Below are 13,043 nucleotides of genomic sequence, written 5' to 3'. Positions count from 1 at the left end.
CCCCATATTTATTTATAAAAAGTTGCTTATTCATTCTTACATGTTTAAACCTCAGTCACCTTTAAAGACATTTTCAAAGACCTATTGAGACATTTTTTCACTGCTCAATAACAGTTTTTGAATTTGTCAATTTTTATTCCTTTAGTGCTTTCATCATTTTTGTTTCACCTCTTCCACATCGAGAAAACACTTCCCTTCGAGGACGTTTTTTAATCAGGGGGAAACAAGAAAAATGTTGCTTGGGGTAAGATCAGGTGAATAGGAGGGTGGTGCATGGGGGTCATGCCGTTTTTGGTCAAAAACTGCTGAACACTCAGCTTAGTAAATCACCACCCATCACGAAATGCACAAATGTGTTCAAAGAGTCTTCAAAAAAAATTCACTGAAGTTGAAGATGTGAGGCCAGCTGGTACACTGATACAGATGGGTTCCTAGAACACTCACCTAGCAGGGGGAGCCTGTACTACAAGGGGCCCACCCTCCAGAAGATAATTCTTTTTTGTGTATGTTTGTGAGGTGTCCCCCCTCATAGTTAGAGCTAAAAAGAATTTTGTTGAATGAGTGACTTCATTAAGTTAATATATACATACTGTAAAATTTAGGAAAATACAAACAAATTATAAAAAAGGAAAAGAATTACATGTAGTTCACCACTGAAAAATAACCAATATCATTTTGACTTATATTCTATATGTGTGTAAATGTAAGAAGGTATAATTGGATATAAAATCGGAATCAGTTTCTGTAGTTTTGTGTCATGTTTTGCTATGACATTTAATATTCTTTAAAAATATGATTGTGGTGGTAGCACACCAGTGTTTCGTATGGTTGTGACAAAATGTATGTAACCACTCTATTCTATACTTTGTTTATTTTCACTTTTCACTGTTATAAATAACATGATAAACATCTTTTAAAAGTCTGTTGCGTGAATCTCTGATTCATTTGGGTAAATTTCTAGAAGTAGAATTTTTGATGTAAATATTAGGAAAATATTTAGAATTCTGTTAACATTGCCACAATTGCCATTATTTTAAATAACCTAGTTCAGCTTTTCACTGGTGTTGTATTTAGTCCTGACCAGGTAGCTCAGTCCGTGGACCACCGTCCCGTACACCAGAAGGTCGCAGGTTTTGTCCAGTTGGGGTGCGCACAGGAGGCAACTGATCGATGTTTCTCTCTCACATTAATGTTCCTTTCTCTCTCTTTCTCTCACCTTTCCTCTCTCTAAAATCAGTAATTTTATCCTGGGGTGAGGATTAAAAAAAAAACAGAAAAATAAATGGTGTTGTATTTAGGACTAGATATAATGGGTTCCGAGGCAAAGGCTATGTATGGCATTATTGATTCTTAACAATTTGATCAGTATTAACTGAAATAGAAATTTGTTCTCACTTAACAAAGTTTAATATGCCCACTATGATTCTCACTTAACTAAGTTTAATATGCCCATTAGAATATAATTGACTTCTTTTTTTGCTTTTTCACCCCCTCCTCCAGGTATAGTCCTAGTTGCTATAAATCCTTATGAGCAGCTGCCTATTTATGGAGAAGATATTATCAATGCATATAGTGGTCAGAACATGGGTGATATGGATCCACATATCTTTGCAGTCGCTGAAGAAGCTTATAAGCAAATGGCCAGGTTGGTGAGGCTGTTATTTCATGATGCTTATTGGATGTGATCATTTCTTTTTTGCAGAGTCACAGATATTTTAAAATATAGTGAATGACAACTTAAAAACTATTATTAAACAGCCTTGACTAGTGTGTCTTAGATGGCCTGCATTGTCATTAAATAGCCTACATTTGTAAAAGGACATACGACTTTTTAAAAATGCCATTGGAATCTCATCATGGTCCTGTGACTATGCAAGGAGAGCTGTTGTGTTCTACAGATGAGTAGATCAAGGACTTGGTGATATTGAATGTCTTGCCCAGTGTCTTTCAGCTGAGTGGCTGACAGGAACTAAAAGGCCTAAATGCTGGAAGAAATCTGCCTGTATCTTGAAGAGATAAATATCAAGGAAATTGTGAATGTTAAAGTTAGCATTGTGTGCTAGGGCACCAGTGATCCTCAGTAGCATCAGCAAAATGTCCTTGATATTAACCATGGAAGCCTAACATTTTAAGAGAAGAGAATGGGGGAAAAGGCTACTTTTAAGTCTAAATTGTACTCTTAATAATATAATGTGATGTAATTCAAAACTGTGGATGTGTAGAAGAATAGAATATATTTAACTCATTTCTCCAGCTGACAGGTATTTCGAGCCTACAGGTAAGAACTTGGCATGTCATAAAAATGGAAACCCTCAAACAGTCTGTGGGGTGGTGAGAAAAGTAATATTGCAGAGGTTTTTCCTTTTCCCTTTCTAACCAGGGAGAATTTGACAGAATTTTACTCTCCATGTGACAGAATGTTTGGATTTTTTTTCAATGACAGTCCATAGAAAACATTATGTCCTTTTATTAATAAAATATTATTGATACTTTAAGAGCAGCAAACAATTATTAAGTGCTCTCTTTGTGCAAGATATCGTTTATTTGCCTTCTGTTTATTAGCTAATTTTTTTAAAGATTTTATTTATCTTTAGAGGGGAAGGAAAGGAGAAAAGGAGAGAAATATCAATGTATGGTTGCCTCTCATGAGTCCCCTGCTGAGAACTGGCCGGCAACCCAGGCATGTGCCCTGACTGGGAATCGAACCACGATCGTGTGGTTCGCAGGCATGCGCTCTATCCACTGAGCTACACCACCCAGGGCTGTTTACTAGCTAATTTTATCCTCACAGAACTTAGAACTTTCTGAGGTGGTATTGCTTTTAATCTTCATTTTGCTGAGAAGTTATATAGCTTTCCCAAGGCCACATAACTAGGAAAACTAGTTTTCAAATTTCATTAGTCTGATACTATGAAAAATTAACATATTGAATATAAAATGACTAACCAGAGTTTTATACTGTGTAACCTGCCGCATTATACCAGATTCTACTATAAAATAGTAATTGCTGTCAAAAGTTTAAGAAATTTTGGGGTTTTTTTAAAGCTTAAAATTGAAAAAAATTCCATCTATTACTGTATTTCCCCCCTGAAGTTAAAAAAGCCTGCCAGTTTATATTTGTATAGTCCTGGAGCACTGCAGACAGTGAGCCCCGCGTGAGCACAACCTGAGAACAACTAGGCGGAGGGGGAGTTGCATGGAGCGCTAGAACCTAGAAGTAACCTCTGAAAAATTTTATACGATTCATAGAGAACTATATGACTTCTTTGAACATGCTCTTTGTATACATGAAAGCTTGGCTCTTACCATCTTTGTTACTGCTAATCCACAAATAGTATTAGATATGTATGAATATTTCTTGCTTTTTACCCTTAGATTTACTTTGGTTTTCTAACATTCGCCTCCTCATTATTCCTCTGTAGCTCAGCCACTCAGTGTGACTCATTAACTCTAGGTTTGTTTGTTGGTTTTTTCTTTGTTCAGTTTTTTTAATGCACTTTTACCATATGCTTCAACCAGTTATGATATTTTTTTTACCTTCTATATGAATAAATCTACATGCATAAAATGTGCCCCAACAGCTAAATAGACCACGTCTGCTTAGACCTATCGTCTGGAATTGATGTTACAGGATCATTTTTTTTCTTACCGAATGAAGATTGCCATCTTTACTAGACATGATTTCTGGAGCATTACCGGTGCTCCTGCAGGCCCCTCGCATCTTCAGGGAGGGTACAATTCATTGCTTGTTCAACAGATCTTTACTGAGCACTATCCCAGCACAGTTTGGGGCCTGGGGGACACAGCAGTAAACAAATTAGACAAAATAGTAAAAAATTTTACCATCATAAAGTGAGGCATGATAAACAACAAAAGTAAAGATATACAGGCTGTCACGTATTAATAAGTGATATTGTGAAAAATAAAGTCAGAAAAGGAGGTACAGAATGCCAGATGGGCCAGAGGGTGTATGTACTAGGCTCAGGGGAAGTCTTATTGTAAAGCTGCCTTTTCTGTTTTCTTAACTTAAAAAAAAGTTCAGACTTTCAGAAAGGTTGGAAAATTGTGTACTCCTAACCACCTAGAGCTGGTATCCTATTTATGCAGACAGACTTGAAGTAATGCACACTACCTGGTGAGAAGAGTTTAATGTATGGTGTGAAAGTGGATAACTTACATTAATTAATTGCCACCATGTTTGGATGGCCTACTATGTGCCAAGCATGGTGTCACCATGTTCCCGCTAATCTTCACAACATCGCGGGGAGCAGACAGATGAGGAAAGGAACTTGTTTTGGCTAGCGTACTAATAAATAGTGTCTGGGAGCTGAGATTGGAGTCCAGCTCTGAGGCTCCAAAGCCTTTCTTCTTTGGCATGTAGTTGTCTGACTTTCAGCTGGTGGTCCTCCTCTGGTACATCTACTCCCTCCAGTTAGCATTGTGTACTTCTATTTCGGCTCCTTTCATCCAGCCTAGAATATCCTTTTTGTGCTCCTTCGTCTGCCTGATTTCTACTGTTCTTCATGATTTCATTCAAACTTTGTTTTAGACCACCTTAGTTCCCAGTAAATGGTTCCTCTTCAGAACCTTTATTATATGAATTTGAGACTTGCTGAGTACAACTTCCTCATAGGGTTGCAGCAAGAATAAAATACAGTAAGTATAAGAGTTTGTAAAAGTTATAAGCAAATACAGTTTACTACTTCTGTTATGATCTTTGTATTCATCTCAGAGGCTCTGTCCTGATGGAACAAAAAAGTTAGATTGACAGGAAGGGATCTGACAACCATGTGACAGGCTGCTTACCCGCAACGCAGTGACCTGGGTGTGCATTTCTAGGAAACGCGTATTTTCACTTCCTGTGTAGTCCGTCTCTCCGCCTCTCTAAGGCACAGCTTTCGCCAGAGCCAGCACGCTCTTTTGTAGTAAATATCTACACTTCACAAATAATACTTAACACTGTCATTATGAGCTTATTGTCTGGTATAAACTTTTTATAAAATTTAAATCTTCTTTTTGGGATTGATCAAAAGCAGAAATCAGAGAGAGATAGCAGAGTAGCTTGATTTTGAGTAGTAATAATAACAGGAAAATTTAGCATCTCTCTAATAAGGGAGTGTCAAGTGAGGCCACATCTATAAGTCACCACAGTAAAAACACAGCTTTGAAAGAAAGCATTATGTTGCACTAAATGTTTTCTCTCTTTTTTTTAGATTTTATTTACTTATTTTCAGAGAGGGGGGAAGGGAGGGAGAAAGAAAAGGGGGGAAACATCAATGTGTGGTTGCCTCTCATGTGCCCCCCACTGGAAATCTGGCCCACAACCCAGACGTGTGCCCTGACTGGGAATCAAACTGGTGACCCTTTGGTTCCCAGCTCACGCTCAATCCACTGAGCTACACCTGTTGGGGCTGGTTTCTTTTTTAACAAGGGATCGAATAAAAGGAGAAATTACTAGGCTAAGTGCCTGCAAAAAGGTGAAACTCTAGGTTTTGTTTCACAAACAATGTTTGTTTATAAGCTAAAACTTAGGCCTAGGTGCTTGTGTACTTACCAAGGTAGGCAGCAGCCCTCAGTGGGCGGTTACCAGAGAGTAAATACCACCGGGGATGGATGCATTGAATGGTGTTGTGCGTGAATCAGTTCATTACTTAGTTTTCTCATTTCTTCCAAAGGCCACATAGAACTGAAAAACATTTTAAAGACCTTTTTGTACTTATTTTATAAAGATTTCTGATTCCTGTTCTTAATTTAAAAGCAAGTCAGTGGGTTATTTTAAATGTTTCTCTTAGTAGCCCTTTATTGGTTTTGGCCGTCTCTGATTCAGGGCTTCTCCAGAGAAGTGTTACCCATCTCTTATATTGTCATTCAAGACTGCCTGAGTATCCGCAGGCCAGCCCTGTTCCAGCTGTTCCAAGAGTTTACCCTGGCTTACAGTGTAGGCTAATGACCAATCCAACATCTAAAAGCCAGTTGCAAAGTTAGTTTGACTTTTAGATCACAGTACTTCAGCCTTTGAGGGGACCTTAGGTGCCATTTAATCTTAAAGATAGGAAACTGAAGGGCCAGAGAGGCCATGCTGTTGCTCAAAGCCTTGGAGCTGGTAAAGGACGAGCTAGGACTGGAATCTGGGTTCAGAGAAGTTTGTACAATGGAAGAGTGGTACTTATTTATATATTGAAATGTTCTACTAGGCTTGGGGAAAAAAGGAATCCTCTCTGCCAAAAAGTCAGGAATAATAAAGCTATAATAAAGTCCTCAAAACATTTAAAAACTGTTGGTTATATGAACACAAGATTGTAAATCAGGGAAAAGAAACTATCTGGCCTGACATCAGAACGTATATGTGCGTGTGCCCATGTGTACAAATCCCTGATTTGTTTGAACAGTCCTTGATTTTGTTTCTTCTAATATTTTTTTCTTCCCCATGTTATAGGAAAGGACTCTTACATGTGAATTTGTAGGTTTTTTAAAACTTGAAGTAAAGCTTTTCAAAGGTGGCAACACAGTTTAGGATGACAATTCCTATTAATGGTTCCTTTTCATCAGACTAGTGGCAACCTTCTTGGCTTATTTGCCATTAGAAGTGCTGGGAGAATTTCATCGAGTTAGCTGTCGCACGGGGTGTAGTGGCAGCACCAGATCATGCACAGATTAGGAGGGGTAATTTTTCTAACCCTATTGTAGGAGGTAATCTGAAAACTGCTGACACTGTTTCTTGATTAATGTATTGAAAACTATAAATTCTGAGGCCGTTGTGGATGACTGAAAGGAAGGCCACTGGCACCACAAGAACTGTTTTGCTAGAGTGATTGATCTTGAAGTCAGCCATTAATGAGCAGAGGCAAGGGGACTGTCCAGTACAGTCTAGAAATTCAAATAAGAAGGAAATGAGGTGATGAGAATGATGTACAAGGTAGGTTCATAAAACAGGATTGCGTGCAAGCTTGTTCTGTAATAATTTGATGACCCTTAGTGTGTCACCAAGGTCCTCCCAGTTTTCCCCACAACGTGGGAGCCAGAGCGTCAGGACCGAGTGGCGACGTGGCCCTGGTAGTGTTGTGTGAGTGTGAGGCCTGCGCTGTACTTCTCCTGTGTTTTTCCAGGTCTGTCAAATAAGGCAGTGACCTTCATTTTCCTAAGAAAAAAGAAAGAACCTTTTCATTAGAAAAGTGCTGTGTTTCTACTTTGGAAGTTTATTACCAAGTACTGTTGATTCCTACCACTTTTGTATCTCTTAAGCCATCTGCCTCTCTCAATGACCACAACAACCTGTGTTCAGATTTTCATAATCTTTTCATCTGGACCCTTTGCCATCCATACTCCACATTGCTGCCAGAGTGATCTTACTAAAAGAGTTGTTACTTTCTGCTTGAAACCCCTGCAGTGGCACTCCATGACCTTTAGTTAAACTTCAAAATTTTTAACATCTCATGTAAAGCCTTTATGATTCAGTTCTTGCTAAGTTCTGCAACTTTATTTGTCTTTAATTCGTGTTCCAGCCAAAGTGAACTATCTGCCTTTTTCTCACTTCCCATGAATCTGAGGTTTCATTTACATTATCTCCTTTCCCTAGAATACTCCCTTCCCAACTGTCTCAAATCTTGCTTGCTTTCTCCTACTCCTTTTTTTCTTGTTGACCTTGCTCAGGTTTCATCTCCGAGGAGCCTTCCCTGGTCCCCTCTTGCTTCTCTCAACGTGCCAGCACAGATGTTATCTTCTTGAAACATAGTCTGTCTTTCCTACCGGATCATCAGCCGTGTGGGGATGCAGATCATGGTTTATGTAACTTGTATCTCTGGTGTTTAGCATAATGTTTGTCAAGTAGTAGGTGTTTGATAAATATTTGTTGGATAAATAAATCTCTTTTAAAAGATACAAACATCATCTTCCGTAGTGGAACAACCTCCCCCATCTCGTATCCATATAAGATAGTTCCACTAAAAACCTTTGAAAGTCATCTTGACTCTTTGTAAATTAAGGGCCCAAATGATACCACTTTTATGTACTTGCTCATTTATTTTGATGAATTAAAGCTGACTGCTGCTTTTGTCTCAGGAAGTGGGAGTTTCCTACTTCTGTCCTCGTAGAAATTAGAGCCAAAGCAGAGAGATTGTTTCCTAGGCTCAGTTGTACCTGAAGTTTCCGTTTACTTATTTATCAGTACAGATTCACTGAACATTTGTGATGTGTCAGGCTCTGGACTAGGTGCTGGATATTAAAGGTAAAGATGACCTAAGTCCTTATCCTCACAGAAATGACAATCTTATGAGCAAGTTCATCACTTAGAGTTTTTGAGTCATTATGTGAGTGAAGTAAAGATGTAACAGTGATAGTCTCTGAGTTCTGACATATATGAACAAATCAAGCATGAATAAAGCACTTTTCCTGTGGTAGTGAGCATATTTTAGTAGAAGCTGGAGCTTGTGGGAGACTCTACTTTATGATCTATTAACTAGTAAACAATTTATAATTTTTTAAAAGATTTTATTTATTTATTTTGAGAGAGAGGGAGAAAGAGGAGAGAAACATCAATGTGTGGTTGCCTCTCACATACTTGCCCCTAACTGGGGACCTGGCCTGGAACCCAGGCATGTGCCCTGACTGGGAATCAAACAGGTGACCTTTTGGTTTGCAGGACAACACTCAATCCACTGAGCCACACCAGCCAGGACTGTAATGTTTTTTTACATATTTTATTTATTTATTTTTAGAGAGAGAGAGGAAGGGAGGGAGAAAGAGAGGGAGAGAAACATCAATGTGTGGTTGCCTCTCATGTGCCCTGACTGGGAATCGAATGGGCAACCCTTTGGTTCACAGTCTGCACTCAATCCACAAAGCTACAGCAGCCAGGGCAGGGCTGTAATTTTAATTAAATAGTATTTTTTCTAAAGTCCTTTGCTATGGCTTCTTTCTCTTCTGAGGCGGTTGACAACAGTATTATAATATACTAAAATAATAATATGTTTAAGATATGTGTACAGAAAAATTCATAGCCCCATGAGTACAATTTATTCTTAGCTGTGATGCTTTCTAATTTAATGGTTGATATCTTTTTCTTCCTGTTCATTCTTAGTTTGAAAGTAGTTATTTTTATTAGGAAATATCATTCTTAATTTCTTTCCCACATAGTTGCGTATATGAACCAGCAGAAACTCACCATGACTCATTGATGAAAACACAGAGGAAATAATGTTAACTACATTCAGAAGTGGGTAGCACTGTCAGTTACTCTTCTTTGTTTTACAGAGATGAACGAAATCAGTCCATCATTGTAAGTGGAGAGTCTGGGGCAGGAAAAACAGTCTCAGCTAAGTACGCCATGCGATACTTTGCAACTGTAAGTGGTTCTGCCAGTGAAGCCAATGTTGAAGAAAAGGTCTTGGCCTCCAACCCCATCATGGAGGTAAGACAGCAGCCGCCTTGCCTTCCTATTATGTTCTTCTGTTAAGAAACATGTAAAAAATTGCTTGATACAGCACATGTCAGAAAGTCTGGGATCTTCCATCCACTAAACGTTGGAAAATAACTTCTCCACATGTCAGTAAGAGATCTAGGAAGAGTAGGTAGCTATTCAGGAAGGTAGCTATTTTGCACAATGTTCAGCCTTAAAAGAATCTACTTTACTTCATAATCCTGCATTTTTAACCTAGCCTTGAATTGTTACCTCTAAATAGCTGGTAATGATGCTTCATTTCCTAAGGTTTCTTTCTCCTCGTCAGTTGACTTATTTCTGTTGCTCTTCATTCTAGAAGTGTCAGCTATGAATTTCTCCTCAATCCTGGGTTGTTACGTAACCTCCTTCTAAAACACAGGATTTGCTACATTCAAGCATAAATGAGTTGCATTATGCCTTTGCCCACATTTCATTTTCCATACTTAGTCCAACCTGCTTAACTATATAATTTTAATTTTTTCCAGATATGAACTATAAACTTAAATCTTGTTAACATTTTTCTTCCTGTTTCTGTCAAGCATATCACACAATTTTAGGTTCGAAAAGGAGACCCAGTAAACTATAAATTCTTGAAAGGAAGAACTATGAAAGGAGGTCCTTTTAAAAGTAGAATATGTATATTGAGTAGAAATGGTTATGCCAAAGAAAATGAACCTATATATGTGAGAATTTGAGTATTTTAGGATTTGTAACTAGAGAATTATTTGTCTAATATGATTTTAGGAGAGGTATATTTTTGTAAGTCTCATTAGATGGAGAAAAGTAAGTCTTATTACATGGAGAGAAATTAGTTTGCAGAAATAAACCTTTCTTATTAACTCAAATCAGCATTTTGTATTCCTGTTTTTTCCTTTGTCAAGCCTTATTTGTCACCCAAACACAGATGGAGTTTAAAACTGGCCTGGTGCACCCGTGGTACAAGTGGTTTTTGCAATAATCAGTCCAGAGGTAATTGTGCCTGGTTTGCAGTGCTGTGTGCGACACTCGGCACGGAACGCCGTGGCCCCCGGCCTCCCGGCCTCCTCCCAGAGCGGCAGGACTTTTATTCTTGGGGTGGAGAGGACCAGATACACTGGGGAAGTTACAGGGCCTCCTGGGCTGGGTGCACAGTGGACAGAGAACTGGGAAAGTTTTTCTGAAATAGCCTGGACAGGAGGAAACAGATGTTTGTGCCAAAGAGGGTAGTAAAGATTTTTTAGCAACTATGAAGATTTTGAAGAATTAAATCTACATTAGTGGAAGCCATAGTATTAATATTGGGGGAATTCAGTCTGTAGAGCCAGTTTTAGGATTTGGCTTAGGAAACAACAGGGCTTTACTTCCTTCCATTATTTTGACTGTTTTGGTCATGACAATGAATTCTTGATATTTGACAATAGTTTAGGCTGCTCTCAGTCCCTGGTGTTAGATTGCCAGAGCCTTCGTTGTGACGGCATCAGGGAATCCCATCTTTTATAGGCCTGGATCATATAATAATGATAAGTCTGGAATGCACCTCCTAGACATGTCAAGTTGAACGAAGTATTTTATTACCTTGCTGTATTACATTAGGAGGAGTGACATTTATAATTCGGGAGGGCCACAGATGCTACATTTTAGTGTGCTGTTACAAGGAATTTACCCTGTTTGCTAGAATGAACAAAAAAGATAAATGTATCAGTTATGCTTAGCTACTTCCTTCTAGAATATTGTTTAGTTTCTCTACAAGAATTTAAAGTAAGAAAACTTGGTAAAGAGAGAACTAATTTTCAACAATTCCAGTGAAGTCATCCCAGTTTGAAAGATTAAAATGGAACATGGGGCTGAAGAATGATGGCAAAGAGTTTATAGTTATAAAAAAACCCGCACAGGCAAATTATTGAATATGTGGTCCAGAAAATTTGTAGCTTTAAACCTGCCTCAAGATTATGTCTCCGTGTCAGAGCCCTTTACTGTGATGTCAAGAAAGGCAGGTCTGAGACTCCAGTGACCCGCTGAAACTCTTCATTGGACAATGAGCATTCCTTCATGGTTAACATCACAGCCCAGTGGCTAATGGGATTTGCACATTATCCTTTAAAAAGCAAGCTTCTCATCCTCAGTATGGGTCCTTTTGCAAAATGTAAATGATATAAAAAGAAGTGATTCTTTTGTGTCTCTTTTGTCATGTTTTCTTTTTTTCCCTTTCTCCTGGAAATTTTGGTCCTAAGATGGTGACAGGGAATGTTCTTAGGGCACACTGGGTCTTTCTTAATTGTTCTTTTTCATCTTCAGTAACTGTAATTGAAGATCTTCACCTCCATTTAGTAAAGAAGAGTAAATCACTCAACACTTTACCGAAATCAATAGTAAAATGAAGACCACAAATCTCCTTTCCTTTAGCAATTTTTTGCTGATTGAAAGAAAATAGCATTAAGGGAGGCTGTTGTAAATATAATACTTATAAAGTGGAAGGAACAATTAGGGAGAGTGGACAAAAGGGGCTGTTTATATATAGAACCTCCTTTTGATATCAGGTTCAAGGCTCAGAATCATATCATTTTGTGAAGGACCGTAGAGCTCGTCTAGTCAAGTTATACTTGGAGACACTAAAGCTCCAGAGAGGAGTTGATGATGGAAATTGGTAGTGGGGACTGGTCTGACCCCCAGATCTTTAGACTTCTATTTCATTTGCTGCTTCTGCCACTCTTTTCTCTAAGTATAAATACCTTTTACTCAGACAGAAGGGTGTGGTTCAACCCTTGCCTCCTCACTGCCTCTTCCCACTGAGTACAGTACTGTTTGGACAGGCTGGCCACTCGAACTCCCACTCTGAGTGGAGGGGAGAGAGCTACCGTGTGGAAGGCGGGGTGAGTCAGGGAGAGAGGGGGAGCTGGGGCTCACCTTGCCCTAGCCTGCTCGGATGCTGGCAGGACCGTCCTCCAGACAGAGCCCGGTGAGCACTCGGGAGCTGCTGCTTCTGCCGCCAGTGCTACTGCATGGAACCCTTCATCTGCTTTGGCAGAATCTGTGGTGTTGAAAGAAAATTCTGCACTTATCATTAACTTCTTTTTCTAAGTAAAATAAAAATAATGAGACAATATGGAGACTTTTTGCTATGCTTTTTGAAATATCAAGAAGTGGAATATCTGAGTAAATATCTGTATTGTTAAATTGTTAGGCTGTATTGGATTGCTCTGTTATTTTGCTGGGAAGATAGCTTTCAGTCATTCTTTCTATTAAAAATGTTAATCTGAAATAGCAGTATTTCAGTATAGCAGTATTCTTATTGCCAAAACAGAATAGAGCAATACCTGCCCTGTATTTCAGAGAGTGAAAATAACTTTTTTTTGATGAAGCAGAGAATCTAATATGTTGACTTTTGTGGCTATGTTATTGTTTTCATATTAAATATTTAATATATGTATTATATGAACACTTGCCTTTCTAACTATACCATGTTTTTTGCTTTGTCTTGAGAGAAAAATGTATAGGATATTACCTACATCAGAAAGCAATACGTGTGCCATTTTAATTTTTAAATTATATTAAAAATTTAGAAAAAAGTTACATTCTCTGCAGTCTATAGCTGATGTTTTACAAGTTAGATACAACTATCAAAATCCAA

The 13,043-nt window shown here is 38.4% G+C and overlaps 1 protein-coding gene across 4 annotated transcripts in view; it reads left to right on the top strand.

Annotated features, from left to right (window-relative positions):
- Nucleotides 1-13,043, top strand: part of MYO5A (myosin VA) — a 185,177-nt gene that overhangs the window by 75,125 nt on the left and 97,009 nt on the right. For all 4 annotated transcript variants that reach the window (XM_037054650.1, XM_037054649.1, XM_037054648.1 and 1 more), the window contains exons 4-5: nucleotides 1,501-1,645; nucleotides 9,250-9,406. In XM_037054650.1, coding sequence (XP_036910545.1) covers nucleotides 1,501-1,645; nucleotides 9,250-9,406 — 302 coding nt within the window. The remainder of the gene's footprint in view (nucleotides 1-1,500; nucleotides 1,646-9,249; nucleotides 9,407-13,043) is intronic.

Source organism: Sturnira hondurensis, unplaced genomic scaffold (assembly GCF_014824575.4).
Source record: "Sturnira hondurensis isolate 20B ecotype Veracruz unplaced genomic scaffold, ASM1482457v3 Scaffold0008196, whole genome shotgun sequence".
Classification (NCBI taxonomy): Eukaryota; Metazoa; Chordata; class Mammalia; order Chiroptera; family Phyllostomidae; genus Sturnira; species Sturnira hondurensis.
Note: the sequence above shows the minus strand (reverse complement) of the source record. Positions and strands in the feature narration are given on the sequence as shown.